This window comes from Chroicocephalus ridibundus, chromosome Z (assembly GCF_963924245.1).
Source record: "Chroicocephalus ridibundus chromosome Z, bChrRid1.1, whole genome shotgun sequence".
Classification (NCBI taxonomy): domain Eukaryota; kingdom Metazoa; phylum Chordata; class Aves; order Charadriiformes; family Laridae; genus Chroicocephalus; species Chroicocephalus ridibundus.
The window spans coordinates 35,036,018-35,053,799 of record NC_086316.1 but is presented as its reverse complement, the minus strand read 5'-3'; the positions used below and the strand labels follow the sequence as shown (position 1 = coordinate 35,053,799).

The window sequence follows — 17,782 nt, the reverse complement described above, 5'->3', positions numbered from 1 at the left end:
GGCACAACAGAAATTAGGGACCTGCTAGACTTCCGGGTAATGAGATCTTTCAAGTTTTAAAGAAACTGAAACTCACCTTGCTTCAGGGCAAAAGCTCACCCATGCATAAAGGGCCTAGAACATGCCATTCCTAGAAACAGCAACTGTTTGGAGTCTTGCAACCCCCTGAAATACCGTGGTACTAGGCCAGCCAAGAAACAGGACACTCCTCAGACTCAGGCTGAGAAGTTGCTCTGAAAAAAAATCTAAAGTCGGACAGGATGAACATGCCAAGCAGAGATGGTAGAACAGCACTAAGGATGTAAAACCAATTTCCAATTTTTTACAATTTCCAGTTGCCCAAGCCAGTAAAGGGGGCGTCCTATCCTCCTTTCCACACAAGCTGATGGCAATGCTGCAGGAAGTCCTGCCAGGAAGGAATTATAATTAAACTCTGTATTCATAGTGGAGGAACTCAGCTCTCGGGAGGTCACTAAAACATACGGACACACTTACCTTAAGTAACCTGCGTGATAATGACCAAACTCAAGGCATTCCTTTGCATTCAAGCTGGGACAAGGCCTCCTATAGAGAATGTGGAGCTAAAAGCAAGGTTAAAATGGTCCTAAAAACAGATAAGACCTTCACGTGAAAATCCAATCCATCTTTAAGTAGTGAAGATAACCGACTCCATTCTGCCCTCAGAATTCATGCCCGGGAATGGCTGTGTAAAATATACTACAGGTATGACTCTGATGTTGTGTTTCAACAGTGCCAACAGGGCACTACACAGGTGTTTGCCAAAATGTAACAGGCAACAGGTAACTTGTAATGACAAATAGATATAGGGTTTCTCTTCTTTCCCCTCCCCTATTCTGAATATAAAAAGAGAATATAAGAATAAGTTCCTCTCCCAAATCATTATAAGCAGCACTGCAAAACGTGACTAAAGGTTCAAGTTAGACAGCTGGGCAGAAAGAACTTGAGAAAACCTGCTATAGTAGATGTTTATGTTTGGGCAGATGGAGAAAGATAAAAAGAGCAATACTAACTGGTCACAACTATGGTGGTCCAGAAAATGCCAAACCCTCCTGGCAACATGCAAGCTGAGCAGCATGACCCACACAGGTATCATCTCTGCATTTGATTAGCAGGTAGCCCTTACCTAGGAACACACAAGGCAAAGGCACCTAACAACAAAATACTCAATATCCTGTTTACTTATCATCAGCCCTAGCCAACCGCAGGGCTTGCTGTGAGCTGGGCCCAGCTGAAGACGCACGACCCCCCTGAGGGGAAGGGAGGGGGACATGCAGGGAGCAGTGCTAGAATAGCCAGAGCTCAAACTACGCCGACAGTGGCTGAGACCGCATCCCCCTAGCTGCAGGTGTCCCGGCCACTCCAGAGGACAGGCTGTGGGACAGACAGAAGCCCCTGAACCTCAGACCAGCTAGGAAGGGAAAGGCACTTGTGCCTCCGGCATCCTCACAGCGGCGGCTCCGCTCCCCCGACAGTTCACGAACGCAGAGCGGAAGCCTTGGCCCAGCACCACCTCCTTTCTGCCGCGGAGCACAGGAAGAGGCCGTACGGACGCTTCCCCGCTCCCCGGAGGCGCTGGCGGCGGCTGCTGCTCACCCTGTCCCTCCCAGGCCTTACGCGGAGACAACCATGAGCGCCGGAGGACACACCCTGCGGCCATCGAGCGGCTGGTCGGCCCGCCTCCTTCCGGCCGGGGCGGAGCGCACGGCACAGCCACCGCCCGCCGGCACCTGGCCCGGCCCCGCCCGGCTCCCCCCGCCCCGGCCGCGGCGGTGGGCGGGCCCCGGCGGCCGGGCCTGCGTGCAGACGCGTCTCTCGCTTGCCCGGTGCGTGCTGAGGTCAGTCCGGGCTGCGCCGTAAGCGCGGAGGAGCCGGGGCTGCGCTCGCGAGAGCCCCGGGGGAGGGCGCGGAGCTGTGTCGAGCGCCTGGAGCGGGTCGGGAACGGTTCCTTCCCGCCGGGGAGGGGGGAGCTAAGCAGGGCCCTTCCAGTCGTTGGGAGCGGTAGGGGCGTGTGCGCGGAGGGGGGCGGCTGGCCCGCCCCGCCGTCCCGCTTCTCCATGCGGGCGGCGGCGGAGAGTGCGTGTGGCGCGCGGGGCGCCGGGGGCAGCGCGCGGTGCTGAGAGGCCGCGGCCGGAAGAGACGATGGCCAAATGGCTGAACAAGTACTTCAGCCTGGGCAACAACAAGACCAAGAGCCCGCCGCAGCCTCCGCGGCCCGACTACCGAGAGAAGTGCAACAGTGCCGGCAGCGTGCCCCGCCCCGACGGGCCGCCGCACCTCCACCGTCACCACCACACCTCGCCGGGCTTTCCGCACCGCTGCCTGCGCGACGACACCAGTGACCTGCTCCGTGCCTACCGTGCCCAGAAAGACCGCGACTTCGAGGACCCCTACAGTGGGCCTGGCTCGTCCCTGCGCAAGTTGCGTGCCATGTGCCGCCCAGACTACTCCGTGCCCGAGGACCTGGGCGAGGCGGCCCCAAAGGCTTTCTCCTCCTCGTCGTGCTGCGCCATGCCCCCCACCACCTGTGCAGCCGGCTCCCCGCACCTCTTTCGCAGCCACAGCGAACGCCGTCCGGTGACACCACCTGATGTGAAGTACATCTCTCCCAAGCACCGGCTTATCAAGGTAGAGAGCGGTAGTGGCAGCGATGGCACAGGCAAGAAGCTCAGCAGGGGCTCCAAGCAGCTGGTGACCTCTGTCCCCTCTGCCATGAAAGATAAAGTAAGTGTTGTGCTCCTGTTCCCACACCCACAGACTAGGTATTAGGGCTAGGACTATGTAAGCCCCTGGAAGGTTTTTTGGTGAGGGGACTGCTTCCTAGAGCAGACACTGGTCTCCATCATGCTTCACTGGGTGGCCTGGCCCTTTTTAATATCCCAGGGCAGGCAGGGTGTGTGCAAGGCTGGCACCTGAAGTGGTTGTGCCCTGTCCTCTGGGCTTTCAAACTCACCTCCCTTCTGATGGGGCAGGTTTGCAGGTGAGCCTAGCCCTGCTCTGGAGCACAGTGCAGTGCCGGCCTCATGACTGGTACCAAGGCTCTTGGGTTGGTACGGTGCTGCAGAATAGGATGTTAGCCTTTGAGAAGGTGTTTGGGGAGGCCTGGGGTCACTTGAGAAGCTCCGTGCTTGTGACCCAAAGTTGTGGTCTCAGCCCCATTGTATGTGGTATGGAGCAGTCATATATAAATAAATAAATAAATAAATGAAAAATCTGATGCCATCTCAAGTCAGACCACCTGTTTTTAAGGAGAGAATTTGTCACGTGTTCAGTAATAACTTGTTTGCTTCCTAGTTTAGTGTCAAAAGTGAAATAGTTCAAACTCCTGTGTTGCGACAGCATCACAACTTCCATGATAACTGTGTTTCCAACTGGCAGATACCCGAAACAAACTCTTTATCTACTGGCTCAGTTGCAAATGTTCTCCTATCTTTTTCTGGTCCTTCTCTACAAATATTAAGAAAATACTGTAGACGCTGGAAAGCGCTGGGCTCAGGAACATGGTTTACAGCTGGGAAGCTTTGCGGAGGGAAGTAGTGTTAATTATTTTGTAAGCACAGTACATATCCCCCTATCTCTGCTGGTCCTGTCGGTATAGTTTAGTTTTTTCATAATAAATAATATTTCTCCAGTTTGTAAATTGGAATTTACAACTTCAGTTTAATAGTCACATCACAGGAATTCTAAGTATGTGCTGAATGTTATCAATTTCAATGATCTGTGTGTATGTGTTTAGATATGTAACATGATTGCACTGAGTAGTGACATATTTCCACGACAACTTGACAAATGATATCCTTTCTAGGTGGAATTCCAAATCAACCAGCTTGTGATGGTGAGGTGATACCACATTAAAAGTCTAGAATTTATTACATTGTCTGTCATTTTAGGTGTAGTTCCTGGCTGGAAGCAACTTCTGTCATGGAAGTGATTCATTAAAGTTAGTCTATGTTACAGTCTCAGTATGTTCAGTCTTCTTTCAATTGCTTGGTTTGATACCATGTATCTGCTCTTAGGCATATACTTTCAGCAACTTCATATTTCAGAGAAAATAACTGCTTAGGGCAAAATGCTTCCATGTGCAACTGCTATTCTTTTCTTTTTTATAGGGCATGATTTTTATTTTTTTTTAATTAGCTTTCAATTTTAGACCCTACTGAAGCAATTCTCAAAGCAGAAGCTACATCTGTTGCTATGAAACCTGCTACTTTGTGTTGTCATAAATCTGTGTGCTGCTGTTTTGAATGAGCAGCCCACAATTTTTTAAAAAAAGATACAGAAAACTCACGCCATAGTTACATTCTTTCCTTTTTTGAGAGAGAGAACTATATGTGACAAGTAGGAAATCTTAACATATCTGAGAAATAAAGTTGTCCCTACACCTCTAAAGGTAAGTGTGCCTGCCCCCAGCCTCAACAGAATTTGGTTGTGAGGAGCTACATAGCTTGCCTTTTGTTTAATTGTGTTATTTCCTTTTATTTCTCTTTCATTTCACAGCCCTGAAATGTAAAGTCTCACAGGTAAACCTGGTAAACAGTGGTAGTAGTGGGTAGGCAGAGAACTGTTTCTCTCCTATACCTTTCATTGAGGAGAAAAAATGTGGAATTTAGTTAACATGGTGTGTCTAGGTCAGTGGCAAATAGAGCTAGTGGAAATGGATTTCTGTAAGGATATAGTAGAGGGGACAATAAAGTGGTGTCAAAAAAAATAGAGGTCTGACATTCAGGAGAGTTGATAGAAATGTTAAAAACACAGAGGGGGGAAAAATCTGTGAGTAGCATAGCTTAAACTAGTAAGTACCTTAGAAATGAAAAAAGGTCTAGTTGCCATATAGGTCTGTCATTGTAGAAGTATGTTACTGTTTAACCATCCAATAGTGTTTGCACCTCTGTTTTTTCTTATTGATGTACAAGGATCTAGTGCTGTTTTCCTTTATGTGTTAACTGAGAAGTATGGTTTTCAACAAATTCAGTGAGCAATTTTATAACTTTTGAGATTGGTCATCAGCAAAGATTTAGCTGAAGAGCTCAGTTGTGTGTTAAGCTTGAAAGAGTTACTAGAATGGAAAGGAGGTTCAGGAAGGTGCTTGTTTGGTGTGGTTACATATAAAGGACAAATGGCAAAGTATGAATAATGACAGACTAGTTAGCTAAAATTCCCAGGAAAAAAATTATAGACTAGCTGATTCAGGAAGTAAAAGAGATGGAGATTAAAAGCAATGTCAGGCATGATTGTATTTTCCAAGATTCCAGGCACAGGCTGTAAAAGTAACCACAGACATGTAATATACCTGGGGTTCAGGAAGCTTTGATGTGTAGAGGTAGAAGTACCAACTGAAGTTGAAGCAGAGAAACCCAAATTGCCATGCTTCTTTAATAATGAGGTGACTAACCTCTACAACAGATGCCCAAGGGAGAGTCATCATTGCCTGATCTCTTTGAATTCAAATTGGTGGGTGGATTTTTTTATTTAGGTAGTACAATCAGGCAGGTTTTGGGGCTTTAACAGTGATGCTTATCTTCAAACAAAGGAGAGCAGGCTATGTTAGAATTCATGGTGTAAGGAGCTCAGTTCCAGCATGGAGGATAAGAAACTGTCTTCCATCTTTAGTGCTGGCCTGGGAGATGGTAACTACTTAGCTCTTCTGTGGCAGACGAATGAGTGTAGGCAAGCCAGAACAACGTAAGAAATTACCGGCCTCCATCTTTAGTACTGGCCTGGGAGATGTTAGCTTCTTATCTTTCCTGTGGCAAACAAATGAGTGTAGGCAAGCCAGAACAATGTAGCTATATGCTGGCACAGCCTGGCGGCTACTGTGTTTGTGTAAGAATAAATGTGAGACTTGGGTTAGCATCAGCACAATAGACAAACCACTTGGTGAACTAAAAGAACAATTTGAATTCTTCCTGAGTGACTCTCCTCTACGTGGCATTGTGTGGTGTGTGTAAATCCATGACAGGAGTAATAGTTGAGGGGAAAGTGTCAGTGTGAAAGGATACTTGTATTTTCTCACCTGTTACACTTTTTTGAGCCTAAACGTTTCTCTGCCTGGCTTTGCAGCTGAAAAACCTGAAACACTATTCAACGAGCAACTGTATCATATTCTTAGGTTTAAAACCTGGGATTGTAGCGTACTTGTCCTTTAAAAGATAATTATTTCATGAGTAGCATTTTGCACTCCTGTGCAGTGGAGGCAGAACTGAGCTGCAATTCTGGATGTTGAATGCAGAAGACACTGCAAGTTGCAGGATCCATTTCCACAGGACATAATTGATGCTGTAGACAATAGCTCAGTTCTGCACAGGCAGAGCTGATCCAGTACAAAAGCAAGTAAATGTTGTCTGGCAGCAGCAATCAGGCAAGAAACTGTTCAGGGCAGTGTATTTGCAGACTTGATTTACAGAGATCTGAAAACAATGTCTATGTGTGAATTCTATACTTTTATAAGAAAAAAAACCCAAACCCTTTGTTTCCATGGGATCCACCTCAGAAGTGTGTGGTGCAGAGATCTAGCTGCTTGCTAAGCACGAGGGCAAAAGTGGTTTGCCTTGAAAGCTTTCACCCCATTATGTAAGAAACAAGTACCATTCTGACATTGCAATAGACTGTGGAAATTTTAACTTTTAAGGTCTTGCATAAAAGTGCTTAGGCTCCATGGGATATTATTAATAACTGTGTATAATGAAAACCTCTTAGTAAACACTGAGAAGATGTTTGTCTTATTTCTGTATATGGAAGGTCTAAATTTTAGTTGATCTTGCAAGTGAGAACAAGTCAGGTGTATTTACCAGAGTCCTGCAGCTGGTATTTCGAGGTGCACTGAGAAAACACTTGAAAGATGTCTAAGCAGCGTTTGGGTTACTTATATCAAAGTATATGGTTTCTAGAGATCCTAAACTACAAATGTAAGTCTGTGTCTTATTCTCATGTTTAATCCATTGCAGCAGGATGTCAAGCTGCCACACTTTACAACTGGTTCAACTTGGAAGCAGTCTTCCTCCCTGCATGTGGTTCCCATAGGCATATAGTTCTACCTTTGAGTCAAAGGTCTCAAGAAAAAGATACCGGTCACCACTGGTCTGTGAACCTGCATGGATGGCTTGGGCAAGGCCACACATAAAGGCAACAAGATGCATTTTTTCCATGTATCCCATGTTGCTATGACGCAGCTAGAAATGCGTTTTCCCGTGTATGCCTGTCTCATGATTAAGAGACTATCACAGTCTTATGAATCAGAAGACATTCAGTTATTACCTGAGCCTGTGGAGTCTTAGTGACTTTGGGGCTGTTCAAAGTGATGTGGTAGGCTGTCCAGTTACAAGTATGCCTGGCATCTGCAGTTTATTGCACAACTTGGGACAGTCTCAGCTCTGAGAACCATCCAAATTTTTAGACTCTTGAACACAGAGATCCAAGTAGAGAAAGGCTATCAGGAAGCAGTACAAAGCAGTTGGACACATGGAGATTGTGAGAGGGAGTGGTAGTCTTCTGGAAGAGTGTATTATGTGTATACCCTTGCAGTAACCAGATCCAAACAATTGAAAGAAAAGTACCTCAGTTACTGTGAGAAATGAGGATTCAAGCGAGAGGACTGATTTGTCATAGAATCATAGAATGGTTTAGGTTGGAAGGAACCTTAAAGACTTTCTAGTTCCAATCCCCCTGCCATGGGCAGAGACACCTCCCACTAGACGAGGGTCCATCCCAACCTGGTCTTGAACATTTCCAGGCATGGGGCATCCACAACTTCCCTGGACAACCTGTTCCAGTGCCTCACCACTCTCACAGTAAAGAATTTCTTCTTAATATCTAATCTAAATCTACTCTCTTCCAGGTTAAAACCATTATCCTGTTAGTCCTATAACTACACACCCTTGTGAAAAGTCTCATTCCACCTTTCTTGTAGGCCCCCTTCAGATACTGGAAAGCTGCTATAAGGTCTCCTTGGAGCCTTCTCTTCTCCAGGCTGAACAACCCCAGCTCTCTCACTCTGTCTTGATAGACGAGGTGCTTCACCCCTCTGATCACCTTCATGGCCCTTCTTTTGTTTTGGGGGGTCTGACCTGGATGCAGTACTCCAGGTGGGGTCTCACCAGAGTGGAGTAGGGGGGCAGAATCACCTCCCTTGGCCTGCTGGCCACGCTTCTTTTGATGCAGCCCCGGATGCAGTTGTCTTTCTGGGTTGTGAGCACCCATTGCCAATTCATGTTGAGCTTCTTGTCCACCAACACCCCCAAGGCCTTCTCCTCAGGGCTGCTCTCAAGCCATTCTCCACCCAGCCTCTATTTGTGCATGGGATTGCCATGACCCAGGTTCAGGACCTTGCGCTTGGCCTTGTTGAACTTCATGAGGTTCACATGGGCCCACCTCTCAAGCCTGTCCAGGAACCTCTGGATGGCATCGCTTCCCTGCAGCATGTCAACTGCTCCACAGAGCTTTGTGTTGTCACCAGACTTGCTGAGGGTGCATTCAGTCCAACTGTCCCTGTGTTGTGTTAAGGGGCAAAGTGGTTTTGGCAGAAAATAAACCCCCTTGTGTTCTAACACTCCTCACCAAGGTGGGAGGCTAGCTGTGGCTAGGTTTAAATTCTGAATGGTGCCCAATTCAGCACTATCAGTCCAGTTGCGTTTAATATATTAAACTGTTACGATTCTGGATACACTAACAGTGGACTGCACCTTCAGTGTAGTCATGCTCATGAACTAGCACGGCCACCCTCAAGTCTTTGGTCATGTTTGATGAGAAACCAAAATGACTATCTACTTAAACAGTGCAGTTTATTTAAGCAACAGATATATAGGTTCTTATGGTTGCTGGTGATAAATGCACTGTCTGCAAAGCACGTGCAAATAAAAGTATTGTTAATTATACAAAATGTGTGACAAAGTTCTAAACAACACAGCCTGGCTATAAATATAGGAAAGAGACTCTCTAGAGAGATTTCTAAGTTTCCTGAGGAAGCACTCAGTATAGCCTAAGTCTTATGCAAAGACATCCCTATGAGGGGGAAGAAAGGCTCAGCCCGTTGACTGATCCCGGAAGTCAAAGGCAGTCTGTGATGGAGTCCTCCTTGACTTGTTCACAGTGGTGTCTTCCCTGATATCCCCCCTTCTTTGGACTATTTTTATATTATTTTTTACCTTCAAGGTGGAGTTTGAGTGACTTTAGTCATACATACTTTTATTATGATTGGTGTAAAATTCTCTTGCTTCACATTTAAAGCTATAGATTACGAAAAATTCAGGGCGCAGACTCAAGGAGGAGTGGTCGCACCTTGGAGGCGGGTATCCTTTGGGATGGAGGTGTGTTTTGGTATTATAATGACATTATAATGAGCAAAGTTCGCACAAAGGACAGCATTTCATCAAAATTCGACAGACTGTTGGCTCAGGGTAGCAGGTATGCAGCTTATCAGTTCCATAGTACCATCTCGTTCCCATATCTGCTGTATATCACAGGGCAGGGCCATGGAAGGTTACATTCTGCTCTGTCCCCCATGTTGCTTTGCAAGGAATATTGTACAGGGAGTTGCAGATGGGCACATTCTTCGCATGCCAGCTGCGGCTGTATTCTACCTTAGAAGCCTTTTGATTTTATACCTTTCCTTAATGTGTGAACAATGCTGTATTTTTGATTATTTTAGTAATTATTCCACACCCTGTTGCCAACAAAGACGTTAAACAGTAGCAGTCCTAGTACTGACCCCTGAGGAACACCACTTGTCACTGGCCTCTACTTGGACATTAAGCTGTGGACTGCAACTCATTGAGTGTGACTGTCCAGCCAGTTCCTTATCCATCAAGGGATCCATCAGCCAAATCTGTGTCTCTCCAATTTAGAGACATGGGTGTTGTGTGGGACAGCGTCAAATGCTTTGCACCAATCCAGATAGATGATCTCAGTTGCTCTTCCCTTATACACCAATGCTGTAACACTGTCATAGAAGGCTACCAAATTTGTCAGGCATGATTTGCCCTTAGTGAAGCCATGTTGGCTGCTACCTATCACCTCCTTATTTTCCATGTGCCTTAGCAGAGTTTCCAGGAGGACCTGCTCCATGATCTTGCCGGGCACAGAGGTGAGACTGACTGGCCTGTAGTTCACTAGGTCTTCCTTTTTTACCCTTTTTAAAAATGGGGATTATGTTTCCCCTTTTCCATTTAGTGGAAACTTCACCGGACTGTCACATCTTCTCAAATATGATGGACACTGGCTTGGCAAGTTCATACACCAAGCTGCAATGTCCCTTCTGAACTAAGATGTGCTTATTGAACTCTTTACTGGGAGTAAGGCTATGTTCCACATAGCCTTATTCTTGAAAAGGCTAATGCTGTAATACAACTGCCCCAGGGGAACTGGGCAGGGCGGTGGACCTTTGTCCTGTTTCCACCTCTTTCCATGCAACCTGTATATTTAATGTCTATGAATCATGCTCACTTGGCCCCCAATGAACAAGAATGCATGCTTGCACCACTGTTTCATTTGTACCCTCTCTTGCTTCACAGGAGAGCATGCAAGATGGATGTATTCCTGTGCTGGGATATCTTCCCAAATCCAAGAGATCCACACTGCTGCTAGGAACACATGTTCTGAGCTGTCATGTGCTTAATTTCTGGGCTCATTACATGGTACAAAGTAATCATTCCTTTTGAACAGAGGTGTAAGGGGTATAGGATATTAGGTATGAGGTTAGAAGTTCTAAGCAAAAACTCTGAAGGAATACTTTTTCCTTTTAAAAAGTGCCTGTGTTTGTCTTTCCTTGTGTTGTCCAGCTATTATCTGTTTGGTTGCATCAGTAATCATAGACATTTCAATCTTAATGTTGTGTCCTGTCATATTCCTGGACAATAAGAATTAGTGTGTGTGTTTTTCTGTTTTTTCAACCTGTATTCTGAGTGTCCTATGGCATAAGAGGTGGCTGGTACAAGTTCTGGAGCAGAGTTAGTCTTAGCTTGGTGATTAATTTTTGTCTCCCCATCTGTATTCAAAGTCACATTTTGAAATAGTTACCAGAAGACATTTGGTAATGACTGAAATTGGCACCAGGGGCTTAGCCTCTGCTTCAGGGACAGAATCACAGAATTGCAGAATGTTTGAGTTTGGAAGGGACCTCTGGAGATTGACTTGTCCGGCCTACCCTGCTCAAGCAGGGTCACATAGATCCAGTTGCCCAGGACCATGTCTAGATGGCTTTTGAATGTTTCCAAGGAGGGAGACTCCGCAATCTCTCTGTGCAACCTGTACCAGTGTTTAGTCACCTTCACAGTGGAAAAAGTGTTTCCTGATGTTCAGATGCATGCTCCTGTGTTTATTTGTGCCCATTGCCTGCTGTTACTGTGTACCACTGACCAGAGGAGTCCTCTCTGCATGCCCCCTTCAGTTATTTGTACACATTTATAAGATCCCTGCTGAATTGTCGCAGCTCGCTCAGCCTTTCCTCGTACCTGAAGTGCACCATGTCCTTTGTAGAGCTGGACTCTCTTGAGTATGTCCATGTCTCTCTTGTACAGGTGATCCCAGAACTGGACCCAGCAGTCCAAGGCCTTACTGAAGTCCAGGCAGACAATATTCGATGCTCCCCTCTCAGCTACCAGCCAGTAATTTGGACTTCCTGACCATAGTTTCCAGTTCTAACTGAAAAACTAACAGAACCACTCATGGTTGCAGTGTACTGCAAGTACTTGGGAAGTTTTCCATTGGCAGTATGGAAGGCCAGCCTAAAGTTAATTGCTTGTTAATATATGACTTTAAAAAATAGCTATAGTCAGTTTGGTCTGGATTTAAAAAACCTGCAGAGCTGCTTTGTTTCTATATCTGATTTCAATACATTTATGTCAGCCACTAACGCCTGAATGCTTGTGTTGTCTCCATGTGGAGACATGGATATGGATATTGGATTATCAGTGGCTATACTCCCAAAGGATTTCACAGGGTTTATGTGTGAGAGTGATAGTGACTACTGGGGGACTTCAGCCACTTACAATTTATAACATGATATTTCATTATGACTGTGGACTAAAGGCTGCTGAATGGAACTACGGGAAGAGTGTGTCTCCCCAGAGCCTTCCTTCTCCAGGCTGAACAAGCCCAGCTCTCTCAGCCTGTCCTCATATGAGAGGTGCTCCACTCTCTGACCATTTTTGTGGCCCTCATCTGGGCCTGCTCCAACAGGTTCGTATATTTCCTGTGCCGAGGACTCCAGAGCTAGATGCGGTACTCAAGGTAGGGTCTCACCAGAGCAGAGTAGAGGGGCATAATCACCTCCCTCAACCGGCTGGCCATGGTTCTTTTGATGCAGCCCAGGATACAGTTTGCCTTCTGGGCTGCAAGTTCACATTCTTCACTCATGTCCAACTTTTCATCTACCAGTACCCCCAAGTCCTTCTCCAGAGGGCTGTTCTCAATCTCTTCATTCCCCCAACCTGTATTGATACCGGGGCTTGCCCTGACCCAGGTGTAGGACCCTGCACTTGTCCTTGTTGAACCTCATGATATTCACATGGGCCCACTTCTTGAGCCTGTACGGGCCCCTCGGGATGGCATCCCATCCCTCAGGCATGTCAACTGCACCAATCAGCTTGGTGTCATCTGCAAACCCAAACTATTCTATGATTCTGTGGAATGGGTGACTTGTATTGTCTGTGTTTGCTGCACTACACAAATGTTGCTGACAAGTTTCCAGCTGGCTTTCAAGGATGATGGAAAGTGTTGGAGGCAACATAGGTGCTGTTGAGTTGGGCTTGCTGTCACCATAACTCTGAGGGTGCTTGGTGGTATATGTATCCGCTAAATCCTGAAGTAATTTTAGCTGCTGATCTGGCATGGGCAAAGAAACACTGATGGCATACAGGGAGGAAACGTCAAGTTCAGGGGGAATTTCAGCTAGGAGTCCTGAGCTGTGATGTAGGGATCCTGGCTCATCAGGGAGTGACGTTTGTTTTAGGATTGTTTCTCCCTTGTCCATTGTGGGCTGAGTGCTGGGCTATAATATCGGTCTGCTCTGTGCAAGAGGCTTCAGTAAAGCTGAACACCAGACTGGAGAGTGGAGAGTTCTGGAGTGACTTTCTACCCAGGATAATGCAAGGCAGTGAGTCCTAAGCTGTGCAGTGGAACAAGCTAATCATACAGACTTTTCCACTACCATTGTGTTATTAGGAAAATTGTTGCGGGTGCTGTCATTGGTCAGTCTTTGGCACTAAGTCCAGAGAAGCCTTGTGGTAATAGGCAGCTGTTGCTGTTTTTATATATCCAGGTTGTTTTACTGGTCTTCCAGCTGTAGTATAGTATTGAAGAGTGGCCGTCTTGCAGCTGGAAAGCCTGCACAGAGGCACTCTTATCACTCTGAAGTTAAAGCATTTAGTATGCTGTAGGAGTCAACATGCTCGTGTTGCTGAAGGTAAGGTGGAAGGAGGCATGAATAGTTTTCAATGGCAGCTGGAGGTGAGACTGAAATGCCCTGACTTCAGAAGCGGCCAACTGTGTGCAGACCTTTGGGCAGAACAGCAGGATGCTGGCTGTGTTTCTCTTTACAGGGCGATAGGCTGGAGCTGCACAGCTAGTCCTCTCTGAGGAGATAGAAGGGTGCACCTCTTTCTCTTCTCCCTTCAGCTTTCTGGTGCAGAAAGAGAAGCCATGTGGCCCTATTGCTGCTCAGCAGGTTGGTGCCTTATCTTTGAGAAGTCAGGTGGGCCGCAGAAGGGTAACACTGCATGTAGTAGTCTTCCAGGTCCTAACATAGTTGCTTTACCTCTTTCTGCTTCTACATAGGTTCACCACTTAATCTTTCTACCTGTTGATTGCTATGGGGGTCTATACTCAAAAAGCCAGCTGTGTGAGAGAGGGAGGTAATCCATTGCTTTTACATGTCTTTGCTGATTCAGTAGTGATGACTTTGACCTGGTTCTAGCAGCTGACAGCTTCCTGGAGAAAGAAGAGAAAGCCGCATGCTGCAGATGCAATGCATTCATACGCTACGTCACATATGAAGATCCTGGAGCATTCCTTGTAAAAGTTAAATTTGCATCTGTGAACAAGCGTTAGCTTGTATTAGAGGAACAAATAATAAATAGTAGTAGTGAGATACGTCCCTATGATTGCACTTTCTTTTGTCATTGTGTTTTTATATTCAGCCAGCAATTCTAATTAAAGCCTTCACACTGATAAAGCTAATAAATGTAGCACACAAGGAGGAGGTATGTTGTTTAACCTCAAAAGGTAGTAACAGTCTGCATATGGCTAAAATGAATAGTGAAAGAAAAAAAAATCTTCTTAAAAATGAATGCAGTGTTGCAGTTTGCATGGGTGGCAAAAGAAGGCAGGTGAAAAACATCAAAATGCCAACAGCAGATTTATTGCCTTACAGGTTCTGACTTTAAATACAAGTGAAAGCTACATGGTGGATACCACGTATTGCCTGTAGAAGGATTTTTTGTAAATTATTGAGCTGAGTCCAGAGCAGTCCATCAGTGTAGCACTTCCATGTGTTCCATCTTCATGGGTACCATAATATCTGTGAATGGAAATCCAAATGCCTACTTAATCATATCCTGTAGTCTATGCATCTTCTGACTCTCTGATCTACATATCTTCTGTATGATCTCAAACTGCTGCTGTAATGTACCAGTCTTATTTAAGTAAATTTAGGTTTTCTTGTTACGTATGTTGAAATGATTTGTAAAGTTCTTGAATCTACATTGTGTGTATGTACGTACACATACATATATAAAAATATGATAAACATATAAAATATATAGTTATCATTATTATGTGTTATTTTATATACATAAACATACATATTGCTGGCAAGAGGTTGTGGATCTCTCGTCTTTGGAGACTTTCAAAACTTGTGTGGGCAAGACCCTGAAAAACATGGTCTAGTTTTCACATTACCCCTGATTTGGGCACAAGAGTGGTTTAAAGGTCTTTGGAGATCTCATGGAACCTAAGTCTTAATGTAGCTATGATGTTCAAAAACTGCCCTGGAGCCTGAGTGTTGCCAACAGACTTATATTATGTTAATATAGTGCATTCCTATAAGGACAGTAGCGTAGGGTCTAAGGTACAGCTCTGTCATGCTGGAATGCTTTTTTCCCATTCTGCAGAATGGATCTGTGCAGTAAGTGAATGTGGAGTTAGTCTGATAATAGCCTCTAAAGCATACCAGCGTACCTTCTTCTGCAAAAGCATGAAAGAATGAATAGGGCTTTTTTTAGATCAAGTGCATGTGTATACAGTTGGGCATGGCTGGGTGAGTCAATAGGAGAGAATGATATTGTGAGGACGCTAAAGCAGGTCTGAGTACTGTGCTGATCAGCAAGAAAGAATGAATTGTGCTTGCTTCTATAGATTGTCCTCTGAGTTTTCATATGGGTGTGTGCAGGAGATGGGTTAGTTAAGTCTGCATATGAACATGGAAGTACTGAGACAATAAGCATAGCTAAAACAGCATTGCACAATTCTGCTGCAGCAGTTTGTGCCACCATAAATCCACCTTTCTTACTAGTGAATGATAGCACAAATATTATCTGTAGCCTTTCCTTCAAAACAGATCAGATAAGGAAAGAGGTCTGTATTACACGTTTTTACACATCCAACTTAAGGAAAACTAGCAAGCAAACTGTTATCATTAGGACTGTTGTAATGTATATGTGGAAGTGAAACCTTCTACAGACCGAATAAGGTTTTGCAGTTTATTGTGATTTAAAGGGCATTTTAGTTCTAAATGAGAAACTAGGCACAATAAGAACATGTATTGGAACTTAGGTAAATGGCTTTTAGCCTGATTAATGAGGAGAAAGGATCAAGAAAAGAAAAAGGTGAATCTCTGTTTCCCTTTTTAACCACCAAATTTGCTAGTAAACTGGTTTGCAATCTGATCTTGTGGTGTCCAGTTTGCCATTGTATTTGCTTGGATCACTGAAGAAATGTCTATTCTATATATTTTTACAAGCCTCATTGCCCCCCAAGCTCACTGACACTGGTATAAGAGAGATGTTTGTGTCTCTAAACATCCTTGTATATGACCTTGCCTACAAGTAGTTGGTTATAGTGTCCGATTCTCAGACATTAACACAGAGCACTGCCCCGTGACAAAGAATATGGTTTGACTTCTCATTCCTTTGCTGCCCTGTATCAGTGTGATTGTATCCTTGTCTAACAGTATGCTAGGTGCTGTGTTAAAGTGGAGGAAGTAACATGAGTCCTGGAAGTTGAAACAGCATATGTTGGATGCTGGGTATAGATATAAAAGGAACTGTGGTACAGATCTTTCTGTATATGTCACTGTTTCTCTAAATGTTACTGTAAAACAGTCCATTGACAAGCAAACAGAGATAAGGTGTGTTTGGAGTAGTTCTCCATTGTGCATGAACTCTTCAAAATTATTTTACAAAGCATTCTGCTAATCACAGTGCATGGGATACAAATATATTTTGGTTGGACTTTTTTTTTTTTTTTTTTTGGCCTGGTTTTCTGAAGGAAGCAATACCTATTAACTGGTCTGTCTCTCCTTCCTTCCATAACTCTTGGATCTATTGGCAGGTGCTGGAAGATGTATTTTCAAATTTAAAATAGTTGAGTGATGGGTCAAGGAAGGACCCTTTTCTTACTGAGGGGAAAGCAGGTAGAACTCTGTTTTTAAACTTTCAGCAGAAGCATCTGGGTGGCCTGCATTGGCTTATGTCAAGTATTGCGGCCTTTCAATGCTTAAAGGGGGCCTACAAGAAAGGTAGGGACAAACTTTTTAGCAGGGCCTGTTGCGACAGGACAATGGGTAATAGCTTTAAACTAAAAGAGGGAAGGTTTAGACTAGATATAAGGAAGAAGAATTTTTTTACAATGAGGGTGGTGAAACACTGGAACAGGTTGCCCAGAGAGGTGGGGTAGGTGTCCCATTCCTGGAAACATTCAAGGTTGGTTTGGATGCGGCTCTGAGCAACTTGATCTAGTTGAGGACGTCCCTGCTTATTGCAGGGGATTTTGGACTAGATGACCTTTAAAGGTCCCTTCCAACTCAAACTATTCTATGATTCTATGAAATAGGGACACACGTGGGGTAGCAGGGAACTGCAATTACTGCCTGAGGAATCAAGGGCATAGAGGAGAGAAATGGGGAGGCAAGAACACAAGAACCATTGTTTATATATCAGCTTGTTAGCATTTGGGTCATGTCACTGTGAGTGTGTGGGCTTGTAGAAACCACAGAGAGTGATTCATCTTCTCTGAAAACTAAGCCTTGTGTATGGGGGAGCAACTCTTGAAACCCTGTTATTAAATACTGGCTTTTTTAATGTTTTTTTTTCCCTCAGCACCTCGCTACCAGTTCACACGTGTCTTGGAGATTTAGGAGATAGCTTTCCCAATTTGTGTTTCAGTTACATTTTAGACAAGAAATGTGTCCTCTGGAAATCAAAGCTATGAATGAGGCCTATAATTTCTTCTGAGGGCAGAGCTGATGCAGGTCTTTCCAGCACTCAAATTTAGGAGTAGAAGGAAAGGCTCTATACACAGCTCCATCTGTAAAGCAGTTCTCTAGAATCATGACCTAAATTTATGACTCATTAGCAAGATATTAAAAATATTTCTTTTGCTCTTCCTGATCCTTCTGCAGATCCTTTTGGGATTTCAACCATGTACAGATCACTGTATTTGCAGGTTGTCCAAGGCTGTGAACTTTATTTTGAAAAAAGGCCGTACTGAAGCTACAGGGAGGATTACCCAACAGGTTCTTGAACTCAGTGTTTCATGGAAGAAAAGTATAAATGCA

The 17,782-nt window shown here is 44.8% G+C and overlaps 1 protein-coding gene across 2 annotated transcripts in view; it reads left to right on the top strand.

Moving 5' to 3' along the window:
* Nucleotides 1-1,861: 1,861 nt before the first annotated feature.
* The window catches only part of SHB (SH2 domain containing adaptor protein B), a 69,951-nt gene continuing 54,030 nt past the window's right edge, over nt 1,862-17,782 (top strand). Inside the window, exon 1 of one of the 2 annotated variants that reach the window (XM_063319956.1) lies at nt 1,862-2,742. In XM_063319956.1, coding sequence (XP_063176026.1) covers nt 2,161-2,742 — 582 coding nt within the window. In that variant the 5' untranslated portion in view covers nt 1,862-2,160. The remainder of the gene's footprint in view (nt 2,743-17,782) is intronic. The other variant, XM_063319955.1, reaches the window with a different exon arrangement.